The 25,842-nt window shown below is 49.0% G+C and overlaps 2 protein-coding genes across 2 annotated transcripts; one reads left to right on the forward strand and one right to left on the reverse strand.

Moving 5' to 3' along the window:
• Positions 1-6: 6 nt before the first annotated feature.
• PSME3IP1 (proteasome activator subunit 3 interacting protein 1) lies at positions 7-9,543 on the forward strand. The gene is made up of 7 exons (XM_003209687.3): positions 7-64; positions 1,775-1,916; positions 2,097-2,195; positions 3,574-3,695; positions 5,932-6,065; positions 7,807-7,871; positions 8,971-9,543. The coding sequence occupies exons 2-7, from the start codon at positions 1,787-1,789 to the stop codon at positions 9,186-9,188; spliced, it is 768 nt and encodes a 255-aa protein (XP_003209735.1). The 5' UTR covers positions 7-64; positions 1,775-1,786; the 3' UTR covers positions 9,189-9,543.
• On the reverse strand, positions 9,518-24,985 carry CPNE2 (copine 2). Its single transcript, XM_019619688.2, has 9 exons — positions 24,980-24,985; positions 24,283-24,396; positions 23,643-23,702; positions 21,603-21,736; positions 21,170-21,224; positions 17,367-17,418; positions 15,900-16,033; positions 12,416-12,652; positions 9,518-11,755 (listed from the first exon to the last, which is right to left on the reverse strand). The coding sequence occupies exons 1-9, from the start codon at positions 24,983-24,985 to the stop codon at positions 11,648-11,650; spliced, it is 900 nt and encodes a 299-aa protein (XP_019475233.1). The 3' UTR covers positions 9,518-11,647.
• Positions 24,986-25,842: the final 857 nt, after the last annotated feature.

A 25,842-nucleotide genomic window follows, 5' to 3' on the forward strand; every position in this document is an offset into this window, starting at 1 on the left:
TGCTCTAGAGGCCGCTGCTCACAACAGCGAGGCGAGGTCTGCGCTCGCATCTGGCCCAGCCCAGGTGAGGCCCTGGGCCGTGAGGTTCGGGGTTTTAGTCCTGGTTTTGTGACCGTGCAGTAGCACGGAAGAGAGCGCGGTTTGCAGCTGGGGTTGTTACGGTGCTGCGTGTCACCGGCCGGCCGGAGCGCCGTCAGCGGGCGAAATGAACGCAGGGCGGTGTAAAAACATCTGTTGTGTCTGGGCTGTGTGTGTGTTGGAGGTCAGGGAAGGCAAAGGCAAGATGAGCCAAATTCCGAGGTTTTAAGGTACCGTAGTGCTGGGCTGCAATATAATCCCCCCGTGGCTTTGTGCCCCAGGATGTCTTTGGTGCTGCCGTTTGAGGAAACGTTCCATCAGCTTCCCTGGGTCGTATTGAAAAGACGACAGAATCCGTAAGGCTGGGATGATCACTTAGATCATCCAGTCCAACCATCAGCTCTCATCTGCATCTGCTCTAGACCCACCCAGTGCCACATTCTCTTTTCTTGCACGCCTCCGGGGGCAGTGAGTGACTCCACCACCTCTCTGGGCAGCTGTTTCAGTGCCTCACTTCTCTTTTGGAGAAGAAATAGATGTGAATCCAGTCATAGTTACACCCTAATCTCTTCCAAGTGGTTTAAAGCGTTGACTGAACCAGCAGGCAGATGGTTGGCGACTTTAGTCTTAAGACACTGCTGTGCTCGTGCCTCATCAGCCTCTTCAGCTTGTTTTTCTGACATTGTCATCATTGTATCAGAACGTTTTGTTTCCTTCCTAAACAGATTGAGCTGGCACCAGTGGGGAAACAGCTCATCTCGGTAATGCAGCGCTTGGTTAAGAAGGGTGGCCTCGTTGTTCAGACCTGTGTCCAGGAGGAAGATGCAATTTTTATTTTCCCTATAAGTTTTCAGCTCAAACCACCATGGGAAATGACACATAAGAGCAGATATTCTGTGATTTCTGGGAGTCAAACTCATTTTAAAAACACATCGTACTTTTAACAAATACTTGTATGGTGGTGCTTAACCTGGATTTCTACTGAGGTCTTAATTAGTCATTTTGCCCTACAGACAATAGCCCACGAAAGCTGTATTCTATGAGAACACCAGGGCTCTGCTTTCTGCAGCAGTGGTTCATTGTGTGGAGGAAGAATGACAGACTGGTTCATTCTGTTATTAGTTACTGCATCCCTCCCTCACTGCAAGAATAACAGGCTTCTCTTCCAGTGCTGAAATGCAGGCTGGGGGGGTGGTGGTCCTACATGGACCAACAGTTGGCATTAACCCCCCTCATTCTGCAGTGTGGAACTGGCAGGAGCCATCTGGCTCACGCAGGAAACTTATCAGTGCTGTGCTTTGGGGTGACAGCTGTCCAAATCGAGTTTCCTTCTTAGGCTGACTCCTCAGAGCATCTCAACCCCAAGCCTAGGATTGAGGCAGAAATGTGGGCACTCCTTGGGAATCCCCAGCTGGAAGCAGAGGGTGTGCTGTGTGAAGGGGCTGCCCTCGGTCAGTAGGGCTGCTCCAGATCTCGAACCACAGCCCCTTTTCATCCTGAAGGGGAATCCCCTCTCTCCAGTGACTGTTGAACACCATAAACCTCTACACGACTTCACCTTGCACTCCGGCCTCTGCTTGCTCCCCTGGTGCAGCCTAAGCAGGCCTGGCTCTGTGTTTCTCAGAGCATGTGGTAATATCTCATGCACTGACAAGTGAAAGTGGGTGCCCAGTGTCTGTCATGTTGTGTTTTTTAGGTCAGTTCCACCATGGAGGGGGGAGATGGCTCTGCTGACCTCGTGATAAACAAGAGGTTTGTGTCTGAAGCTGAGCTAGAGGAGCGGCGAAAGAGAAGGCAAGAAGAATGGGAAAAGGTCCGAAAACCTGAAGATCCAGAAGGTATGGGATAGGTTTAGATAGGAAAGACATCCAGGGATATTTCAAGGAAAACAAAAACAAGTAGTAGCAGCTTGTATTCTGCAAGCTCCAAAAGGTTTTCCCTTAAAGAAAGTAAGAACTGTTGGTGACTTAATATTTCTAGCATTAAGTCTCATTTCCTTAACTCTTCCTTCCTTTCAGAGTGCCCAGAGGAGGCATATGACCCACGCTCACTGTATGAAAGGCTTCAGGAACAGAGAGAAAAGAAGCAGCAGGAGTTCGAGGAGCAGTTTAAATTCAGTAAGCACCAACCTCTGTTACTTCCAACAGCAGCTCCATGGTACACCTGCAGGTCTGACCTGTCTGTCAGAGAGAGAAGCCGAGAGCTGAGGAGGATATTCAAAGGAGTAGATAATCCTGCAGATGACAAACAATTATCTGCATCAAGGCAGTGCTGCACATGCATTGCAATTCCCTAATTGCATAATTAGGTGACTCAAACTTCACAGAGCAGTTTGAGGCTCAAGATCAGCACTTGGGTGAAGTGAACGCGGAGGAGCTGAGCCTTAAAAATAGATATTAATGAAATGAAAACTTGATTTCTACCGATGTTGCAATTTTTGGTTTTATAGAAGAATCCTTTGCTTTGAATCACTTGTAGAAATTAACAGTCAAAATGGGACCTATTGGCTCAATTTAAAGAGAAGTGAGGGTGATACTGTGGGACTCGTTTTAAGGCAGCTTCTTGCTGATTTTGGTTCTTTAGCTGGAAGTCCTACCCTCAAACTCTTGCATTCTTTAAGCTCCACTTGCATAGCAGGATTCTGTCTAGAATTTCTCACGTTAGCCATGGAACAGAGCTGTGTCTAACCTTTAACAGTGTTTGAATTTTGCAGACCTTTCCTGTTGGGGACGGCAGGTTGCCAATTATCAGCATAAATGGATTGCTGAGCTTGCCATTAGACTGAATGGGACTTGACTATGAGGTGAAGATTAAAAAAAAAAACAACGTAAATACTCATGTAAAGGCCTAAAAATCCTCCTATGGAATTAAACTAATGACTAAAGGTGGTGTTTGGGTTCAGATTTTTCAGGCTAACACTGCAAACTTGGTTTCTCTAACAAGTACTTTTGAAGATCTTTTTAAAATCAATAACTTGGATGGGGAGATGTTGACCAGTTGTAGAACAGAAGGGAGAAGACCTTCCCACTGAACTCACACACAAACCTTGCTCATCTCTGTGGTAATAGTATGCTTGAACTGTGTCTGGTGTAGGTTTTATGCTCAAGCATTTAAGAGTTTGGGCTTGCTTAGCATCCAGTATCATTAACCAGAAAATATTTCTACTCCTTAATTACAGAACAAAGCAGATAGTTTGTCCTCTGTGGGGTTTGCTTTGTACCTATTACTTGACAAGATGGTGTAACTCCTAGGAGACATGAGCTGGTCACCCAGGACTCTACTCACTGCATTCCCAGTGACACTGTGCAAAATATTCTACCTCAGCAGCGTTCAGGGTCATCATCTGCAAGATGTGGATGGCTCCCTGCATTTCACAAGGCAGCTGGAAATCAGCAGTTGAAAGTCATCCAAAGAGAAGGGCGAGGTGATGGAAGCTTACAGCTGCTTCCCAAAGCCTGAGCTTGTCTATATGCATTCTTTTTTTTTTTTTTCCAGAAAATATGGTAAGAGGCTTAGATGAAGACGAGACAAACTTCCTTGATGAGGTTTCTCGGCAGCAAGAGCTACTAGAAAAGCAGCGAAGAGAAGAAGAGATGAAAGAACTCAATGAATACAGAATATCCTTTGCTTATAGGGCTGGCGTTCTTATACTGGAGGTTTGGAGTCTGGACTGTACTTTTAGTCTGTTATCAACATCCTTGTTATAATACTGCTTTAGAGAACACATGTGAGATTCTCTTTTACTGTTACTGTAGCTTGGATCTCCTATTAGAATACTTGATTCCAGGCCACCAGCCCTTCACAAAGATGTACTGCAAGGCAGCATAGGATGCTTTTTGTCCTTAATCTGCATCAGAAAGGGGAGATCTGGAATGATTTTAGGATTGCTGTCTGTTCTGAACTGAATGTCTTTTGAGGGTTACCTCACTTGTGCAGAAAGCAATTGTTGCTTTGCCTCCTAATGAAAACCACTGCTTAAAGTAAGAAGTAACAGAGTGCAAGTTCTCAAGGATACTTTGGTATAAATGAAAGAGTCTGAAAGCAGAAAAAGGGAGTGAGCATATTTATGAGGTGACCAAAAATATTCAGCAAATGCTACAAAGAGCTGCATTACCTTGTGTTAGTTAAGGATTTATAACTCAGAGCCTCTAAATCTCTTGTGAAGAGCATCCAAGTTCTCTCACTAATTCATTTATGAAGAGGCAGTACTGATGTATTTTTTAATAACTTTATGTCAGAACTAAGCTGAAGTTGGCTGATGGATCTGGAATATTTCCTTGATTTGTTGGATCTAATTATGGGATATTCACAGGATATATTTAGGTTCTGTGCTGGTTGCTTGCAGGTCTGGCTGATGCAGGGATGTGTAGAATCAGATCATGCTGTTCAAGCAGCTGACAACCCTACTTAGGTCACATACGTCCGAGGTGAACCATACCAGCTTCTGTTGTCGTGGATTAGCTACATAATGCACAGATCCCTCAATTTACCGAGCAGGATCTCTTCCAGATGTCCGCATCGAGTCTTGGTCTTAGGATCAGCCAGTTTTGTATCTGAAGTCGTGATGTAAATTAACTGTAGAACTTGGTGCTGACACGCTGGGTAATGTCGCAAGGACCCTTGGAGCAACTTGCTAAATGGCTCGCAGATTTCACGATTCTTGGTGGCATTCTTTCAAAGCAGTCTTGGGTAGATGAGCTGGGTGGTCTGTAGGCACCGTGTAGGAGTTCCTCTAGGCTAGAAAGAGGATTGGCAACCCAGTAGTTGTGATGACTTAGTCGTGGTAAAACATCCAGTTTAAGAGATGTTGTTCCGTGGTAAAAGCCTACATCAATATTGAAGTACAGAGCTTGTTTCTTTCTTTGTTTTCCTTCTTTTTCCTGAGGTTAAAAGAAATCAGGAAACTTACATCCTAAAGATAAATGTGCTGGAATATTTGAATGCACTCAGAGTGAGAAATTCATATGCGTGGATGCATAGGAGCTTTATTTCCTCTTACACAAATAGCTGGGTGTTTTGGCTTCTTACCCTGCCTCTTCAGCATTGGACTGACTAGATTTAAAGATTTTTCTTAAGCCAGTTTCAAGAAATGCTTGAAAGCAGCATCCTTGTGTCTTCCGTGCTGTGTGAATGCAGAAATCCCCTTCCAAGGAGAAGGCGTTACTGTTGTAGGATGGTGCAACATCAAACCGTTGTTGGCAGGGTGAGCTTCGGGATTGCTCCCGTTAGCCACAGGATGGCACTCCTGTGCCATCATAAAAGCATTGCAACGGTGGTTGGTGGAGTTTTAGTTGAGGCAGGGAGCAGTCAGAGCTGTTGCTGTATCCTTGGGAAAAATCCAGTTAGCAAAGGCGTCTGAACATCCTGACATGAAGGGAATCGGAGGCTTTGGGTCACACCACAAGGTGCTGGTTTATAGCTGGCAGGCGTTCAGTGGTGGGATGGAAACTGTGACCTTAAATAGGAAGGTGAAATTCACTGCTGGATATCTGTATGCAGTAGCTGAGAAACTCGGGGCTCGTGGTTACACTGAGCGGTCATTGGAAATGGCAGTCAGGAGGAATTTGTAGAAAGGCAGATTTAAGGTTATAAGCTAATCTCCTTTTAATTAGGAGAACTCTCCTTTGCCATGTGCAACGTTAAGGTTTGCAGAAGATTTTATACCTTTACTGGTGCCTCACAAAGAGGTCTCTTCTGCCTTTGCTGAAGGTGCCAGATAGGTGTCATCACAAATAAGTTTCCTTTAGTAGAACATGTGAATGAGCTTCAGTTGCTGCTGTCAGCTAAGTATGTCAGGGAGGAAGAGCCTGTCCTCTCCTTTCCTGCCTCGTTGATCCTTAACCCTTAATTCACAGCACTCTCACTAAAGTGGGAGTGGGTATGGACCCAAAGAAGGAAACTGAGAAGAAACTGCCCATGAAGTCAGTGGAAAACAAGAACAAATTCTCTCAGGCAAAGCTGTTGGCAGGAGCTGTGAAACACAGAAGGTTAGTTTCACACTTCTATAAATGCATGAGGAACGGAACCTGGTTAACAGTATAAAGGGAAGGAGGCCAAAACTGCCTCCAGAGAGTGAGGTGCAAACCTTAGCCCTAAAGAAAAAAGGGGGGAGGTACAGGAAAAGACCAGCCTTGTTTCTATGGGCCCTCACCAACTGTTGGAGAAACATGAGGCAATTCAAATAGATAAGTATGTGTAAAGCAAGTGGGTAGGCTCTTCATTCTAGGCTGCCAGGCTTGGGCAACCCTGCTGTGGGTTCCAGAGCTTCTCTCTTTTTCAGCTCTGAAAATATCAGCATTCACCTTCAGTTCTGTAATTCGATTTAGATTTTCCTAACAACCTATTAGATCTGTGTTTAAAATGGATCATTTTAAGTAGATGTTGAAGGCAGCGTGGGGAGGGTATTAAGAGAGAAGAATTTTGTGCACCAACGTGATCCTGAGGGCATCAGGAAGCCTCCCGTGTTCCTCACCAATTGGCACTGGTACATCAGCATCCTTCCTGTTCTACTGAGATGACAGTTGAGTTTGTGATCTGCTGCCTGTTTTGATCTCAGCTTGCAAACACAGCTGCTGGTGTGCTCCAGGTTACAGATAAACCAAGCACCTGGGCCCAGGCTGATTCCCTACAGACAAATGCTTAAGGCAATTCCTAACATCTAGAAATTCAGGCAGTAGTTTTAAATGCATCCCAGAGAACGAGTGCATGAGCAGAAGGACCAGCACAACAGAGGATGTTACAAAAGAAACGCTCACCTGCATCTGAAGATCCAGGCTTACAGGAAAAACTCCACAGAGGAAGAATCTGCAGCAACAGATCCTTCCCTAGTGGTAGTCAGCCCTTAAATGAGGTCTAAGAGAGGTGCAGCCAGGCTCCATCCTTTCCTATTACACAGCTGAATTGCCTTCACCTGTGCTCCCAGGGCTGACCGGGTTCTTTCCCCAGGTGCTCAATCAGTGGTTCAGGCCGTGACTCAACAGTTCCCATATAATGAGAGATTATTATTTTAGAAGCTTATCTTGTAGGGTGAAGTTCAGCTCCCAGTACAGTAGTAATTGCTGTCTGTGCAAACTGGAGTGAGCTCTTCCAACACCTTATATCTGGGATACTGAGTTTTTTTAAGAGGAGAGAAGAAAAAACCCTAACCAGCAGCAAGCAGCCAGCAATGTTTTCTGTTGGAACCACTGGTACATAACCCAGTGGGATGCAGGGAAGGAGCTGGTGTGTGCTTAGTGGCACATCTGAAGTCTGCAGATGGCATCTGTTTGAAGAGAGCTTATCTGACATGTTGGTGCCATCACCAGCAGTCCTCTGCTCCTGCTGTCTTATTTTCTGTTGCACACTGTCCAGAACCAAACATAGCATGAGTTCAACATCTGCTTTCGGAGCAGATGTCCTGCAAAGGACTTCCACTATTAAAACCTCCTTGCTCCGAATAACCTTTCATCTGTCCCTCATGTTCTGCCGTGGGAGGGGAAAAAGACCCTGGAAGGGGAAGAACACTGATGTTGGACGTGCAGGGTGGTGACTGCTCAAGTTGGTCAGGCAGGGAAACCAAAGCTCACACGCTCATTGCTGGTCTCGGGGGTATCCCGGCTGAGCTCTGGATCACTCCCTGCTGGAACAGCTGCAGCATTTGAGGCAAAAAAGTTACTCTGAACTTCACAGTAATGAAGTGGTGGTTTATGAGGAACAAGACAATTTCTTTTTGTTTTTTTTTTTCCACAGTTCAGATGGTGGTAACAGTGTGAAGAGGTTGAAGCTCGATACTGACCATGAAGAAAAGAACCAAGGTATGTCCTCATTTCTGCTGCCTGGAAGCTGTCTGCCTCTCACCTGAACAGCAACTGACTTAGTGAGCGTAGGATCTGATGGAGGATTTGCTTTTCTGCTCCTTCATCGTGCTAGGCAGCACAGGTCGGCGTGTTATCTCATGCTATGGTGACTGTGGGCATTGACAGCTGTTGCAGAAGGAACCTCCTCTGGTCATCAGTCTGTCCCTCGCCTATACCATTCCTGGCAGATGACTGTCTAAGCTGCCCTTAAATCTCTGCAGATAGAGACTGTGCTCCTTCCTGAGGCAGTTGATTCTAATGCTTAGCTGTTTTTACCCTTAAGGTGCTTTCCCTGATAAATAACGGGAGTCTCCTTAGCTGCATTTCATGCCCAGTGCTGCTCCTGTCAGCCAGAGGCACGGAGAACAGCTCATTCCCTCCCACCAGGTGTATTTGCGCTCGCTTCTCATGCTACAAAGTGATCTTGTCCATCCTGAAACCAACTTATTTCAGAAAATTATAAGCAGCTAGAAGAAAAACTAAGCTGCATTTCAGTCGTAGCTGTCAGGATTGCAATTGACTCGTTGTCAAGATCTTCTGACACAAATAGGGTGAGCTGTGATTGTGTAATGACAACCCAAGGCGCTTCCTGCATCTCCTTCTGTTCAGTAAACTATCAGAACGCTGGAAAAAAATTAATTAGCTGTGGAAGATGGGAGATGTTGACTTAGCAGAGCACTGGAATGAAACTTTTCCCCAACTATGCTGTTGTATTGTTAAAAAAAAATAATAAACTAATTGCATAAAACAGAGCTATTTATTCTTATTTAGTGGGTTTGCTATTTGACACCCATCAAACTGACAACCTTAAGAATAAAAATCTGTAATGCCAGCATAGAGCTGGGCTTAACTACGATGAGAAAAATCCCGAGGTAGCAAGTCCTTCCTGTCAGAATAGCTTTTGTGCCACGTAAAGCCGCCTCACGCTGTAATTAAATCCTGCAGTCACCCACTACTGGCGTGCTGGTAGCAGGTGAACGGCACACAGCAGCTCCTGGGCGGATGAAAGAAACCCTTTCCTGCGCTCTGGGTTCTGACTGAAGTCCTTCTCTTGCAGAAAAACCGTCCTGTGTTCCCCTGGGGAGCAGCTCTGTGGGAGGATCTGCGGTCCACTGTCCGTCGGCTGCGGTCTGCATTGGGATCCTGCCCGGCCTCGGTGCCTACTCTGGCAGCAGTGACTCGGAGTCCAGCTCGGATGGAGAAGGCACCATCAATTCCACTGGGAAGATCGTCTCTTCTGTTTTTCGTAGCAACAGTTTCTTTGATGGTCCATAACAAAATCCCTCCGTGTGTAATGTAGTGCAGAGTTCACTTCCAAAGCCCTGGTGGATGTTTGATGCATCCTTCTGTCCCAAATATAATATTTCTAGCTAACCTCTCAACTTTAATACATTCAGATGCTTCTCAAATAATTCATTTTTATTTTTTTCCCCTATTTTTTTTCCATTTCTGGGATTCTTACTGAGCTTGAGGTGGAAGGCTGCCACCCCAAAGCAGAGGGCACACCTCGTCCTGTAGATGAGGGCTGGGGTAGGGAGGAGAGCGCCTTTTTATGATTCTCGTGGAAAGAAAGAATTCTGGTGATCTGTGGAGTTTATACAAGACCAACAGGCAAAAAAAAAAAAAAACACCAAAAATGCACTTGAAGCACGGAAGTCTTGTAGGAGCAGCCATGTGTTCTGTTTTAAAATGTCATTTTTATTCTGTGTTTGAGAAATGGGGGCAGAACAAAAATCGAGCAGATGGTGAAGTGTGGATTGCCATGACACTGTAAAGAAGTTTTAGTGTTACGCGATTAAAGACATTCTGAATGCATTTTTTTTTCCATCTTGGCTTGTGCCATTCATAATTGTTCCTGTTCCATTAAGCAATTCGGGTTCTGCTCATCCAGCCCTGTCCTCAACCCACCATCGAGACGGGGCTGAGGCAGTGCCCTCCTTCTGAATGAGTGCAGAGGAACTGTTGGTGGTGATTCTGCTCACAGCTCAGCTCTCGTGGTGTAGTGTGAGTACCGAGGGGGTGGGATATCCTGGCTCACTCAAACCAAGCTGTGCACAGACTGGAGAACTCCACCGCCTTTTGCAGTAGGAGAGCAAATGGCTGTTGAAGTTCTGTTGAATTTAAGAGACCTTACACTGCCCCGAGTGCTACCTGGCACTCTGGTTTTTGCTCCCGAGCTGCTCCTGCCTTTCCTAGCTTCTCTAATGATGGAAGATCTTAGATCTCCCAGTGCCTTGATTTAAACCTGCTTTACTTCAGAGTTGGAGGAGCCTTGCGTAGCTGCAGTGGAGAGGTGTCTGTGCGTGGCGTGAAGCTCAATCCATGAAAATCCTCTGAAAAGCCAGAGCAGCACACCCCAGCCATGAGTGCTTTCCTGAATGGTATTTTGCATAGCTGCCCTCCAAGCATCTGTTAGATTCAAACGGAAATGCAGAGTGGGGTTTGGAAGCTGTGGGCAGACACGGTGGTGCACAGGAGCTGCAGGTGGTTGTGCTGGACCCTACATGGTCAAGAGGAAAACAATTCTGCTGTGGGAAAGCCCCACTTCCCTTGTTTCTTGAAGAGCAGGATCAGAGCAGCTGGGAGCTCTGTTAGCTCACAGCAGCCCTTGAGCCTGAGACTCTTCCAGCAAGCTGCTCTTGCAGCTACTCTATGTAAGTGAGCTGCTGTGCAGCCTGGCTACCAGTCCCATTTACTGTCTTACAAAGTGATTTGATGTTAAAGGTATTAACTGCGCTCTGAGATGCTGTATGAAGGGCCAGAGGGCAAATCAGCCCAACTGGAAGCAGCTGGGGCAGGAACACCACCTTGGGGTTAGGAAAGGACTCCAGCTGCACCATCGTTTCATAGTGGAATTGAAATATTTCAGATTTTCTTCTCTCTGTGCAAGGTTTCCTGATGGAAAGAAAACATTTTTCCAGAGCCCCAGACTTTGATCTGAAAGCTGAGCAGCACAGTGCCTGCCTGGCTGGCAGTGGAGCTGCGTACAGCATTAGTTCTAAACAAGCCACCATTCAGAGACTGCTTCCCTATTTGGAAAAGGGGGGGGTCAGATATTTTTCCCTTCCAGAGGGCTTTGCAAAGCAAACATTTCCCCAAGCTGGCCCCACCTTCCAGGGTTGAGGCTGGCATAGGCCTCGCACCGTGCCCATGCGCTCCAGGCGTGGTACAGGTGGAGTGGTGAGGGGTGCTGGGCTGCCCCGAGCACCCAGCCGTCACACAGTGCTCCCAGCCCGGACCAGACAGCAGCCCCTTGTTTTAAATGTCCGAGTTTCTTTATTAACCTGAGTATAACAAATATAACATGTACACAGTATAAAAATGAACATAGAGCATGACAGCGGTACGGGTACGGCACGGATACATGACCAGTTCAACAAATGATAATAATAATAATATATTAAGCATTTCATTGCTTGGAAAAAGCAAGTTTTGTTTGTAAAAATCGTATCCTGTTCCACTAAAATTATACAAAGTACATTCAATACTGAAAAGTGACTCAACGGAGTGGGACTGGGGCACGGCCCGGCCTCTGGGTGTTACCTCGGGCTGCGGCTGTACAAAGTGGATCCAGGCGCTTCTCCAGGATGAGCTTTAAGAACTTAACAATTAAATTAAAAAGTACAAACCTGTGTGTTTCAGGGAGGGTATTCTTCATTGAACAGCATGTGGAACATGCGCTTTCAGTGGGACCAACAGACTTCGGCAACATGCAGATGGGGCCGGGCACGGCGCTACGCGGGCTCCGAGTTGATGGGGGGCAGGTTTTGGTGCTTGAAGTACTGCACGACTTGCTGGGGCAGCTCCGCCAGCACAGCTTTGGCCAGTGTCTCCTTGGGGGCCTGCAGGCAAAAAGAAAAAGCAGCAGTGGCACAGGACTGGATACACCTGTGGTTATACTGTATGTCGCTGTCTTGGGGACAGTTCTCCGCAGGGCAGAGCGAGGCAGGTGGTGTGGGAGAGGGTAGAGCTGATGGGAGCACGATGAGTGCTCTCTCTTTTAAGTGGCTCTCAAACGTTTTGGCATTTGCTGGGGTTGCCCCTCTTCCAAGATGAGAACCACAAATAGAATGATGTGGGTCGGATCACAGAAACACAGAATCAGAACGGTTTGAGACCTCAAAGATCACCTCCTTCCAATGAGATGTCATGTCCAGGCCACAGGCAGGGACACCTCCCATTCTCCAGGTTTCCCCAAAATCCCACCCATGGCCTGGGGTACATCCAGCAATGGGGCACCCACAGCTCTGGGCAGCTGTGCCAAGGCCTCACAGCCCTCACAGCAAATAATTTCTTCCTAACATCTAACCTAAACCTCCCATTAGTTTAAAGCCATTCCCCCTTGTCCTATCACTGCATCCCCTGACAAAGAGTCCATCCCCATCCATCCTGGGATCCCTTTAGGTACTGGGAGGCCACAGCGAGGTCTCCTTGGAGCCACCTCTTCTCCATGGGATGGCACCACAACCCCCAGGCCCCACTGCTGGGGGTCCCGGACTCACGTTGCGGAAATCCCGGAAGGGCACAAACTGGACGATGTCACGCACGGCCTCCTCGCCAGTGTGGGAGCGCAGCACCCGGCTGTCCCCATCCAGGAACTCCATGGCAGCAAAGTCAGCGTTGCCCACCCCCACGATGATGATGGACATGGGCAGCTTGGACGCCTGCACCACGGCATGGCGCGTCTCATCCATGTCGCTGATGACTCCATCCGTGATGATGAGGAGGATGAAGTATTGCTGCAGAGAGGGGAAGAGAGGGTCAGAGGGACACGTCAACTCTAGGCTCACTGCTAGCAGATGCACACAGAGCTGAAGGAGAGGGCCCGGGGACAGATGGACGGACACAACGCAGCAAGGCTGCGGCACGCGCACCCCAGCAAGACCAGCGCCTTCATCTCCTCTCCCTCAGGGGAAAGTAATGGTTCCATTTCGGTGCATTACACATCTTGCGCGTGGTGGAGAAATGAAAAACAAGCACTTAAGAGCATTAAAGCCTTTTGTTCCTCTCCTCATTCTTTCCATTTCCTCTGAAAACCACCAGTGCCGACGTCCTAGAAAAGCAGGAGGAGACACGCAGCCCGAAGTCCATTTTCTTGTTTTTCCTCCAGCCCACATCTCGTCTCTTGAAATCTCCCCTAAGTGCTTTCTTCCCTCAGATACATTCCGAGTGCAAATGAGGGTGGGTTTCTGGCACCGCTGTGCTGCAGCAGCAGGACCTGCTCCTGCCCTGAGCACTGCAGGACCCCGGGCACATCCCAGGAAGCATGGCACTGAAACGGGGCAAACACATGGAGCTGGGGGAAAAAAGTGTTCCAGGGGAAGACTTATACAAGAAGGCAGTATCTGGAATCCAGAATTGGCACCAACAATCTTTTTTTGATATTTAAGAGAGGAGCTGCATGCTCACACGCTGCTGGCCAGGACTGACCGTGCACCTGTAAGGGAGGAGGAGTAGAGTCTCAAAGCAGCTGATAACAGGCAAAAATCCAGCTCATTCCACCCTTCCTGCCAACCTTCTTCATCTGTGAGTAAACTGGTGCAGAACTGGCCTCTGAGCATGGTCAAAAAGAATGAAATAAGAAAGGCCTCTATTTTTGTTCCTGTTCTCTGAAATCGGTGACAGAGAAAAGCGCTAAAAGCACGCAGGAGACAAGGAGGGAGCAGAGCTCATCCACTGCTTCTCACTGCATATTTCAGAAGCGAAGTGAAATGGGAGATGATGCTGGGGATCATCTGAAAAGCCCGAGGGCTCTGCAGCAGAGCAGCTGCAAGCATCCTTACCTGGCAGCATCGGCTGGACGCGCTCCAAACAAACGATGACAATTTTAGAACCACCTCCTTGGGGACTGAACATCAGCCTGGCTGGGAAGGTTGAGCCTGGACTCTGCAGGCATCCATCGCCACCACGGGTATATAGACCCCATCCCAGGATGGGGACAGGGACCTGGGGCAGGGCTGCCTGCTCCCATCAGGCTGATCCAAGCCTCAGCCCCTGATCCATCACATTCTGTGCTTTCAAAAAAGGCAGAGCCGTCTCCAGCCTGTTCCTTTGGTGCGTATTATTTAAATCTCCCTTGATTAAACTATTAGTGCCAACAGAGGGGTGCAATTTGCATATGATTAGTGCCTCTGCTTGGCGCGCAGCATGGGGGATTCTCCCTCCCCCTCCAATACAAGGAGAGAAAATGAAAGCTGAGGAGGCACCTGGGTTTGTGGCAAATCAAACCTGATTCAGGCTTTCCCCCAGCAAGCAGTGTGCGTTGGACATGAGGACTGGAATGAGCTCCACAGCCTTCTTGGGGTAGATGGAACTGCCAAGAAGGGTGAGGGAAGGATGGACAGGAAGCAGTGGGATCCCCTTGAAATGGCAGTTGCTGGAAGTGGCTTATTTTAATGAAGAAAACAAAGAAAAGAGGCAAACATGGGACAGTATCGCTTCATGCCTGGAGCTGGGGAGAGCAGCAGTGCACAAGCATCCCCCTCCTACCACCGTGCTGGCACCATCTCCTGCACATGAGGATGGGCAGCCCGGTGCAATGGGCTTCCATGCTAACGAGCAGCTTTCTGACATATGGATGTAAGCAGAGTGCTGAACTAATTATCTGCAACTTGAAGGAGGACTGATGAACGGCTGGAGCGGCCATGTGGGAACCCCAGTCCTGGCTCTGAGCCCACTGTTTGTCCAACCAGTGTGAAAAGGAGCGATAAAAACAAGATACTCAACATCATCCAAGGGAGAGAAGCAGAAAGGTCTTCTTCCAGGAGAAAGTTCGCATTTGGCCACATGAGCAACAGGTTGCTTTAACCAAGAGGATCTTCCTTCAGATATCTGCTTTGTACTGAAGTAACATAAACCAAAGGTCTGAAGCCACCCTCTGAGCCTCAGTGCAGCTGCTCGTGTTTCCCATTCACACTATGGTGCCACTGTCACCATCCTAGTTCACTTATGGTCCCCACGACAATCTCGTCAGTCCCACACCACTCAGGAGCCCAAAGCTATCTGGAAATCAACAGGGCTGCATTTCTCAGACTGTCATTCCCTTCTTGGCCAGAATCCACACGAACAGAAGTTGCCCTGGCAGACCAAAACCCCGTGGAACTCAGTAGAAGCCAATGATGGATGCTTCGGAAGAAAAAGTAGAAGAGATCAAAGTTTTCCTGTATCCTGCAATGCATGTTGTGGACTCCTGAGCTCACACATTGATGTTTTCCAGGCCAGAATGTTGTAGCCTTATCACTTCTTGCCTGGGAGCTGCTCCACATCTGGTCAACTCTTGTTATCATCTAGGGCTGCTGGATCCTCTTTGAGATATGGGGGGCAATGTTTCACACTCCGCTCATTCGTATAAATCCAAGGGTCACTCAAATCATGGCACTTCCCACCCCCATCTCATTTCTCTCCCCAGTAATTTCTGATTTTCCACAGCTGCCGTTCTGTTGACTGTTGAGTTTCTGCATTGTTTTTTTGACATTCTCTCTGTGAAGTGACGACAGCCAGATGAGAGCCCACGGCTGGGCTTCACAGGCAGGGTTAGTTCTAACTCTCCTCCAAGCCCTTTCCATTCACCAGCATGGGGCAATGGAACAGCAGATGCAAGTCAGCCACAAGGGATGGGGAGATCTTCCCACAATTGTTTGCAGGCAGCTTTCATCCCCAGCTCCCCTAAATAGTCTGGTCTCGCCAGCCAGCTTTGTCTGCTGAGCATGCCATGTCCTCGGGGAAGGAAGGAAGCCCAGCAGTGATGCCATAGCAGCCATGAAATGCTCAGCATCCATCAGTGATGCAACCCACCACCTGCCTGGCAAAGTGACAAAGCGTTGGAATAGTTGTCAAACCCAAACATGAAACTTTCTCCTATATATAGCACATGTTGAGCCTGGCTCCGCACCGCCTCTCCCACAGCCTCATCTCTCCTGACATGGAAGCAAGGCCCCAGGTCACACCAGCCACACCACATGGCAGTCAGAGGAAAGCAGGACTTACAGATGCTGTCTCCTGCTGGGTTGCCTGAGCCGCAAAGCGGGCCACGTGGTTGACAATGGGGGAGAAGTTGGTGGGTCCGTAGAAGCGGATGTGAGGCAGGCAGGCTGAGTACGCTTGGACAATGCCCTCCACACCTGTGGGGAAACCAGAGAAGCCCAAAATCACAACATGCAACAGCCCAAGCCAGCCACCACATACTCCAAGCACAATCACAGGATCATAATGGACTGAGGTTGAGAGGGACATTAAAAATCATCTCGTTCCAACAAGATGTCACACCTATGCCATGGGCAGGGACACCTCCTGCTGGATCAGGTTTCCTCAATGCCCCGTTGAGCCAGGCCTTGAACATCTCCTGGGATGGGGCATCCACACCTTCTCTGGGCAGCCAGCTCCACTGCCTCAGTGTCCTCTTAGTGAAAAAATTCCCCATCTGATCTAAATCACCCACTTTTAATTTAAAACTGTTCTCCCCTCTGTCCTATCACTATCTGATCAAGTAGAGGATGATGAGCTAGTAATGCCAAGGAAGCTCAAGTTCAAAATATCTTTCTCCTCCAAACTCATCCAGACCATGAAGTTTCATCCATTTCTATGCAAATGTTCTAAAATCAGGGCTTTGCTCCTCAGCCACTTTGCAGCAGATCCTCACACCTTCTCTGGTGAGAGGCTTCACAGCACCCACAACCAAAGGCTTTCCTCGTGTTTCTGCAAAAATCTCAAAATCTGGCAAAGAGGAGGAGCAAAAAGAAAAGCAGCTCCTGGTCTCTGAGCTTAACAAAACACCAGGCAGACATGTGGCAGAGGAGGTAGTGCAGAAGCTGAAACACCCCAGAAACACTCTGAATGCTCCCAGGCTGTTTGGGAAGCAATACCCTGTCCTGCAGGTCACCAGAGACTCTTCTGCTTCTACTGTCCCACAGAGCTGCCCAGGAAGATCTTTCTGTCCTTCCCCACTCACGTAAACCAGCAGAGCAAAGACAACCCAAAAAGGCTTTCTATATCACAGAGCTCCTGTTCTGCTGGGGTAAAGCAGAGGTCAACACAGATGGCCTTGGCAGCTCAAGGTTGCTCTCGCTGTCAATGGTTAGAATAGCTCTTCCCACATACTCCCAATGACTGCTATTGGCTCTCAGTTGCTAAATGAGCTACAGAAGCATTAAGCCTGAATTCCCCATCTGCTAAGCAGCCCTTGTGCTTCTCACCAGCAGACGGCTGGTAGGACACCCAGAACGAAGGCGTTATTTTTATGCTGTCTGAATCCAGTTGCATTTTGCCCTGGGACCTCCTACACACCCCCAGATCTTCTCTGCTTTCCACTGAGTGAACTCGTAGTAGCTGCTCTGCTTCGATGTTAGAGGCTGTCTCTGAACTGACCTTGAAAAACTTCTGTGATAAGTTACTGGAGAAAGCCAGGAGGAAAGACAGAAGACACTGAAGGCATGTGAAAGCCTGGCAGGCACTCACCTGAACAGAAAGGGTTTGTGGGGTTGAAGTTAATGGCAAACTCATGGGATACCTGTGGAGAAGAGATGTGAATTAGAACAGAGGCAGAGCACAGTGCTCTCTATCAGATCAGCTGATGCAGTATCACACGAGTTCGTCCCGTTGGGCCAGCTCTGCTATTCTACAGCGAGAAGCAAAAATAAATGTGGTCAAGGCTGGGGATGGACTGGACTGGTTCCTCTGGCCTCCCACTCCCATCATGGATCCACCTGACATTCTCACACCATCAGTGGTGACAGCAGGTGTCCCCATGGCTTCCTGCTGGCTGCCCAGAAGGGGAATACACATCACACCAGAAGAAATGACTTAATCCTATTGCACACGATTAGCTTCATGATCTGGGCCACAATGAGGGTGAAAAGCAGTACAGGAGAGGTGACAACCACAGAACCATCCCTACAAAGCAGGTGCAAAGCCCACGAGGTTTCCTGCCACCTCCTCCCAAGCTGAGGGACATGCCCTCAAAAGGAGGTTCCCTGTGACACGGGTAGACAGCCCAGCATCAGCCATGCCAGGGAAAACAACAGCAGAAACCCTCCAATCTACTCCTCTAGGAAGTGCCTACAGACAGAAACCATAAAAAAAATTAAAATAAAAACTGGAGAACGGCTGCTTTGAAAGTGTAATTCAATGGCTTGGGTGCGAGAGGTTCAGGGTTCCCGTGCTCCAGTGTGAACCTTGCCAATGTTGGCATGGGTTGACCACTTGCTTGGGGAAGAACCACCAGATCTGGAGGCTGAGCCATTCCTCGCTCTGTGATTCAGACACAGCGAGGAGCAAACGGGCTCTGAGCAGCAGTAAGGACACACAGCTCCCTCTTTCAGACTTCTGGGAGCCAAAGGCATGATATGGGATCTCAGCCCGCTGGTTGCAAGGGCTCCCAAACAAAAAACTCCGTGCTGTAGTTACAAAACAAGTCTATTTTCTTCCTCTCACGAGGCTGGTGGTTCGCTGTGGTTCTCAGCCCAGGGATGGCTTCAGGACATGCGTACTCACAACGCTGGCAGAATGAATGTCCTCTACACTGCCGTGTGAAGCCCAAGTCCTCCCGAGACTGCGAAAGCAGCACGCATCTGGTTCAGACTTTCCAATTAGAATGGGCATTGTGTCGAAAGCAGCAGAAACTATTTTTGCAAGGCACCGTGGGGTGAGAAACGACACAAACAAACAAAAGTAGGTCAGGCTAAAACTCTGGTGTGCTGCAAAGCCGATGAGCTGCCGTACAGGAGGACGGTAGCGACCCGCTCGGGTGTCTCCACGCCCATAAGCACAGCCAGCAACGATCCCACTCACACCATAGGCAACTGGAGGCACATTCTGAAATGCACGACTTGTTTTTCCACACACCATCTCTGGTGGAAGCCTTAATTTTGGGCAACATGTCCTACTTCAGATTTCTGGATTTTCAGTCGTTAAAGGGCTCACTGTTTCGGGGTCTTTTTTTTTTTTAAGAAGACACTCCAAATTTTGCCATGCAAGTATTTATAGAGAAGGTAAAGAGAAACGTTTCCATGTTTTGCAATCGAAAAAGAGGGGGTTCTCTTTCTCTTAAGCAGCAGTGAAGCAGTTTGGAGCTGTTTTCCTCACTTTTTGCAGCACTACATGGAGCACACCCCCTCTGTGGCTGAAATGTTTCAAAACCTCCTCTTGAGTTTTTACAGTATATATATACACACATACACACACACACACACACAGACACCTGTTAGAAAATCCAACAGGAATTCAACAGGGCTTCAAAATAACAAAGCTTAAAAAAAAAAGGGCAGGGGAAGGCAGGGAACTCATTCCCTGTTGGGTGTACTCAGAGGTGCACAGAATCACTGAGGTTGGACAAGACCTCTAGGATCATCCAGTCCAACCCCAACCCATCACCACCATTCCCACTGAACCACATCCAAGCGCAGGGCCTTTCCCAACTGGGAGCAGCCCCGTCCAGCAGCCCCACAGGGTGGGATGTCCACATGTGCAGCCAGGCTGTGCCCTTTGGATGGGGTGGCTGTGGATGGAAGCTTCATCTTCTCCCACCAGGAATCGTAGACGTGCCCAAGCCCCAGCCCAGGAGATGGGGTAGTTGGTGGGGCTTCGATTTCAAGCATCACCCTCTGCGGGGCCACCTCATCCCCCTGCAACCAAAACCCATCTGCTTCCTACCAGGAAACCGCTCGAGGCTCTTTACAGAGCTGTTACATTGCAAGATGTTCTTTGACATTTCCAACGAGACTTTTGTGTGCAAAATATCTCACTTCGACTGGTTCTTTGAAAGCGTTTGGCGATGCCATGGCAACAGGAGAGCGACGAGAACAAAGCACAACATACACGACTGAGATCTCTAACCATCTTCCCCATTTTCAGCCTAGTCTGCCATGCACAACGGCCATCAGTTCACTGTCTGCCAGGACACAGGGCACTGGGCACACAGCTCCCCACCGGTCTCCCCCAACACCAGCCTTGGGTTTCAGCACTTGGGTTCTGAAGCCGCTCATCTCTGCACGCCGTGCTCCTTCCAGTCCTGCTGCATTTTCCATTCCCATTTCTCTCCACAAACAATAAATCCCCTGGTGGTTGCTGGCAACTGTTATTCCTCGGAAGCTGCTCACCAAGATTTTCCCACAGAATCTAGGGAAGCGACAGACCTGAAACATTTGGTGGCCAATTGGGATGAATCAGCTCCAGCGTGTGCAGGGAGGGATGGACTCCAGACAGTGGCAACAGCAGCAACTCCCATGTGAATCACAGTGATTCTGGCTGCCACAGAGAGCAGTCTGCCTCAGCATGGTGGAACCATGAGAGCCCCTGGGCTCTGTCCTGTAGTTGTGGGCAGCTGAAAGATGCGAGGCCACGTAGAAGTGGAAGCTGGATGAGAAGTGTCACCTGCAGCCGGTGCTGGCTCCTGTGGCTGTGACAAGCAGTGCTGGACCGGTCCTGTAGGGGTTCTGTACATGGTTAAAATGCCCCCAGTTGTCCTTGATCTCTGGGAAGAAGTGGGATGCAGAATCAGGAGATGCTAAGGCACAGGCTGCAAGCAATCCCAAGGAATCCTGGAGTGTGTTGAGGATAATTTCCTGGTCCAGACACCAGACAAACTGACCAGAGGAGATGTATTTCTGCATCTGACTCGATGCTCGCCAACACAGAGGAGTTCATTAGAGAGGTAAAGACTGGAGGCACTCTGGGGCTGTAGTGACCATCAGGGGCTAAATAAGTTTTGTTGTGAAAAAAAAAACTTTCCCTGCTGGAGGAAGGGAGGTCTGGCAATGGCTCCAGGTGCAGGGAGCAATTCCTCAGCCCCACTTCCTGGAGCCTCCAGCCAGGAGCAGTGCCCATGGTGAGAACACTGGCTCCAGCAGGCTCCCTGTGCTGCTGTGTGCCGCTGACACTCCAGCACAGCCTTACAAGGACCGTGGTGGCTTCAACCCCCTGAACGCTCAATTCCCTGCCCTAATGTGCTGCCACAACCTGTAGGCACTGCCCATACAGCATCATCTGGAGGCTGCCCAGCTCCCATCCTCTGGCCAGATCTCACTGCAACCTAATTACACTCATCCACGGCCCCATGATTGCTCCTGCCCCCCACCAGCAAGATTAATCAGCAATAATGGTATTAGTGCCAGGGAGCCTTGGGGCCAGCCTGGCTGCCTGCACTCCATCCCCACCTCACATCTCCCTACAAACCTAGCATGCCCCATGCCCCAGCTCTGCTCCTGCACAGAAGCTCTCAGGACAGAAACGTTTCAAGCACACAGATCACTGCTACACGTTACCTTCCAGTCTGGTGGGAGCTGGGCACCGAATCCCAGAGCAGGAAACATTTTATCTCTGCAAGAGAAGAAAACATGAGTGAATTTCCACGCACACAAGGGATGCCTGCATGCTCTTCAGCACACCAAAGTGTCCCCATCCCACCAGCTCCAGGAAAGCAGCTCCCTGTGTGCTTGAGCACCATCACACTCCACAGTGCTGATGGGGAAAGAGGAGAAACTCTGTCCCTCACGTGCTCTCGTCGTTGCAGTGCCCCCATCTCAATGTACACCACAATTTTCTTCCAAGGAGTTTCCCAAAAGCAGGGCATCATTTCCCCCTGCTCCATGGGTGGAAAGTCAAGCCAGAGAAAGGGGTGACATGCATCCCAGCTTGTTGGGAAGCCAGGGGAATGTCTGCAAAGCAATGGGAGAGGCAGAAAGGCACAGCACTTACGAGTCATAGTCCTGGATGATCTGTCCAACAGCCCAGATTGCCGACAGGTATTCATTTGTTCCCATGGGGTTGATGTAGTGCAAAGAAGAGGGGTCCCGAGGGTTCCCGTTGGAGGCAGTGAAGTCGATCCCAACCTGAGGGAAGCACAGACTGCCTTCCGTTAGCAGTCACCACTACAAACCTATCCTCCCATTCTCCACTGCAGATGGACCCTGGTGAGGCCCAGGCACAGCCCTATCACGACCCAAACCTCCAATTTTGGGAAGTTTAACAAATTTACCCTCCCTCAAATAAAACTAAAAAAAGCAAGGTTCGACAAAGTAATTCACTATGATACCCAACTTTTTTACCATCAAGAATCACAGACATGGTGTCCCAAAGAAGTCACCACCACCAGGGTTTGTGCTGAAGTCTGCTGCCCATCTGCCAGGTAAGGAGCTCCATGGACACCAAAGCCAGAGTTGCCTGGGCTTTTGTTGGGTTCAAGGTCTTTTCTGTCCCAAGAGACACAACCCTGAGCTGAGCTTTCCCTACAGCTACCCTACGCAGTGCTTCTCCTGAGTCCAATGCAGGCCGAGTTCCTGCTTTGTCAGCAAGGCACTCGTGCTTCTCCCTCCTCCACGCTATTTAAAGACATTTGTAGGAATGCATATCCGAGATCTCGGATCCAGTTAAATGTGGTCAGAAGCAGTGAGGCGATGAGCCACCAGATTTGAAATGACTGGGAGGGAAGAGCGAGGAAGAGACGAGCAGACGGCATGCCTGCATTCGCCTTGTTTGCAGAGCAAATAGGAAAAACCCAAAATAACTTTGGTGGCTAAATTGAGCTCGGAGGATTTGCAGGGGATTTTGCTCTGTATCTGTAATGAGAGAGGAAAAACTCAGTTCCTGGGCCGGGTCAAAGCCAGGGGTGGGGATGACAAGACATCCCCTGCAGCATGGGGCAGCTGGGGATGGGACGAGTCCCAGGGGCCACTGCCTTCCCTGGGCTCATCCCTGCAGGATGGCAGCAGAGGATCATGCGAGAAGCCCAGTAAAACCTGACCTCTTCAGCATGAGATTGATGGTCTTATAGCTCACTGCTCCAATGAAACAGAAGCAGCCAAGCCACACTTGGTCAGAGCACAATAAGGAAACTGAGGCGCCATGCAAGACATGCCAAGAGCCACGTAAGAGAGCAGAAACTGAACCAGGTGCCTTGGGAGGGGAAAATTCCAGCACTTCCCATTACCAGCAGACCTCAACGAGTGAGCTTTCAGCATTCCAACTAATTCACACAACAGCTCTGTGCTACCAATAAACGTGATGATTTTCCCTTCCTATTCATTCCCCAGCACCGAGACCTTCACGCACAGCAGCAGAATGGCACATAAAGAGCTCTTGCACTTGTTCCTGTTTCTATGGTAACTCTTCCTCCTCCTCTCCCCCCATGTTTTCAGACAAGACAACAAAATAAAAACTGAAATGACTGCCTGTGCCCAGCGCTCGCTGGGTGCCGCAGCAGAAAAGTTTTCAGAAATGAGAAAGCTAATGGGGGGAAAAAAACAACACTTCTGTTTTGTGGTGGGTTCACTCAGGGCTGTAACGTCTCCCCGTAATTCCTCTTGACAAACCACTGGTGTTCCAGCTCGAGTGAGGGTGGAAATGCCAATAAAAATGCAGAAACACTGCATCATTAACAGCCCAGAGCCTCTGAGATGGGTTGAAAACACCCAGGCCTCACTCAGCAATCTGGATGCCAGTTAACACAGCGACAGGGAGAGATGTTGGTAGAAATTTGTGAAGGATTCCATGGGACTCTCATCTTCTGCAGCAGCAGGTTGTATGCCTGAGCATTGCAGTACTGATCCCAGTACCAATACCACATGGTTTAACAGCAAAATGGAGCAGCTCCTCACTGCTGTGAAATCCCACCCTGCTAAGCCAGCAGGACTCAGCTCAGCTGGCCCAAGGGCAGCCTCCTACAGCACCTCCCTTCAGCAACTTTGATAATGACATTTTTATTACCACTACAGGACAAACAGCAGCCAAAGTCCTTACAGTGAACATCAGCTGGCAGCCTCCCAGGATGTAGTCCAGGAATGAGAAATCTCTGGTTATCTGAAATAAAATCGAAAGCAAAGTGTATCAGCAATCTTCACTACACCACTGAAACCACCCAGGCCTCCCATCACAGTTTTTGGACCTTCAGGGAGCTCCATCCACGTGGCAAAGCATGTAGTAAGGATCATGGGAGGTGGGGGAGTCACTGTCCCTGGGGGTGTTCAAGAACTGTGGAGAAGTGGCACTGAAGGACATGGTCAGTGGGTACGGTGGAGGGTGGGGGTGGAGTTGGACTTGGTGATCTTAGTGGTTTCTTCCACCCTTAATGATTCTATGACCACTGGGGCCTTCCAGGACAGCATTCTGGCACTTCCTAAGCTACATGTGATGTGGCCAACCACACCGATCCATGCACGTGGCACCAGGCACACAGCCCTGGCACAACAGAGAGCAAAGAGCTGCAAATCCTATTCCAAGGGGAGGAGAACCAAAAAAAAAGAAAACTGCCTTTAGTCATGCCCCATTGTATGTGTACTTGAAAACCCAAGAGCACTGGAGACAGAAGAGATGGAAACTCAGTGCAGTATAAAGTCCCAAACCTACAGAGTAGAATGAAACATCCCAGCATTGTGCTCACCTTGCAGGACTTGACGATGATGATCCCAGAGTTCTTGTAATTCTTTTTCTTTTTTTGCTTTTTGGGGTTAATGCACTCTAGTTCTAGCTGTAAGAGAGAAGCTGTTACCCGAAGCTAACTGCAAAACAGAACTGCTGCTGTGCCCTCCCCACTGCTGGAATAGCAAGGACAAGCTCACTGATAGCTAGGGCAGGCCACAGCTGTTTCTCTAAAGCTCTGGGGAAATAAATGCCTTTTCTATATTCAGAAAATAATGGCTGCATTTTTTTTTTTAATATAAAACCATTTGAATAAAAACTCTTATCAAAGAACAAAGTCTAAATGTGGGCTCTGGACTCATCATTCCTGCAGTCTTTGGACACCATACAATTCCCTCCAGCTCAGACCCCCAGATGAGGTGAATCTGGGATCAGTCTGAGATCAGCTAGGCACACCTGGGCTGGAAGAATCAGCTCTGACAAACGGGTTCCCAAATCCTACAGTGCCCCTATTTTGCCTCCAAGCAGCTCTGACAGGACCACCGTGGCCGAGGAATGCAGAGCACTGCTGAGCTGCTTCCAGCCAGCCAGCAAAAGCAGACGGAGCTGCTTGCAAACAGGCTCAAGACTGCAGCTCTGTTAGCATGTACAAAAAAAAAAAAAAAGGCATATTTGGCTGAGTATTTCAGCCATCTCGTGTCCCAGCATAGGTCAAATACCAGCATGCCCAAGAAAAAAGCAAAAACAAAAATAAAAATCCTCTAGGGCAGAAATCAAGCAACTGGATTATGCTGAAGGACCCACGGTGGGAGCAGCTCCAGCTAATAGGGAACGTGGCCAGGCCCTGGGCGATTCAGCAGAGCAGGAGACCTCAGCCTGGAGAATGTTCATGGGAGAAACCAACAACATAAGGATTGCAAGCAGTGCTTTTTCCCTTTGGATCTCAGAGGTGAGAATTCACGGCTAACTCCTTGCTCTAAGCACAGGAAATTTTGCTGTGGTTTACTGCTGGCCACCTGACCCCAAAACCACGCTGGTGCCAGAGGTCCTCACCAACCCTCCTGTCCAATAGGCTGGAGGCCATGAAAACAGCGAAGTCTTGAGGCAAGAGAAGTGATGCTGCAGCAGCAGAGGGGACTCAAGTTCTCATCTTCTCATTCCCATCTGCAAACGTGCAGTGCCTGCTCTGAGGCAAGAGCATCTCTGCTCCTGTTTCTGTATTTATCCACATCAGCGTGGCCAGATGAAAGGAAGAGACAGGTCACGAGGAGCTGCCTCGGGGAGAAGGGATGCTGGCATGTGGTACCCAGCACTGAGACTGCCTTCTTCGGAGCCAGAGCCCCCAGCAGCTGGGGCGCAGATGTGTGGGGCACGGAGAGTGCCTGACCTTTCTGGGTGCAGCCCTGGTCTCTGCCCAAATGCTGCTCCCCGAGGCACTGGGGCTTACACAAGCAAGGCAGCAGCCAAGCCACGCGAGGGGAGGAAGCAAAGGGATGTCCCCAGCTGCACCCACGTCATGTGCTCTGGCATGTCATGCACAGCAGCACAGGCATGCAGGGAACGCCCCCTCCATTGCCCCCTC

Source organism: Meleagris gallopavo, chromosome 13, assembly GCF_000146605.3.
Source record: "Meleagris gallopavo isolate NT-WF06-2002-E0010 breed Aviagen turkey brand Nicholas breeding stock chromosome 13, Turkey_5.1, whole genome shotgun sequence".
Lineage (NCBI taxonomy): Eukaryota > Metazoa > Chordata > Aves > Galliformes > Phasianidae > Meleagris > Meleagris gallopavo.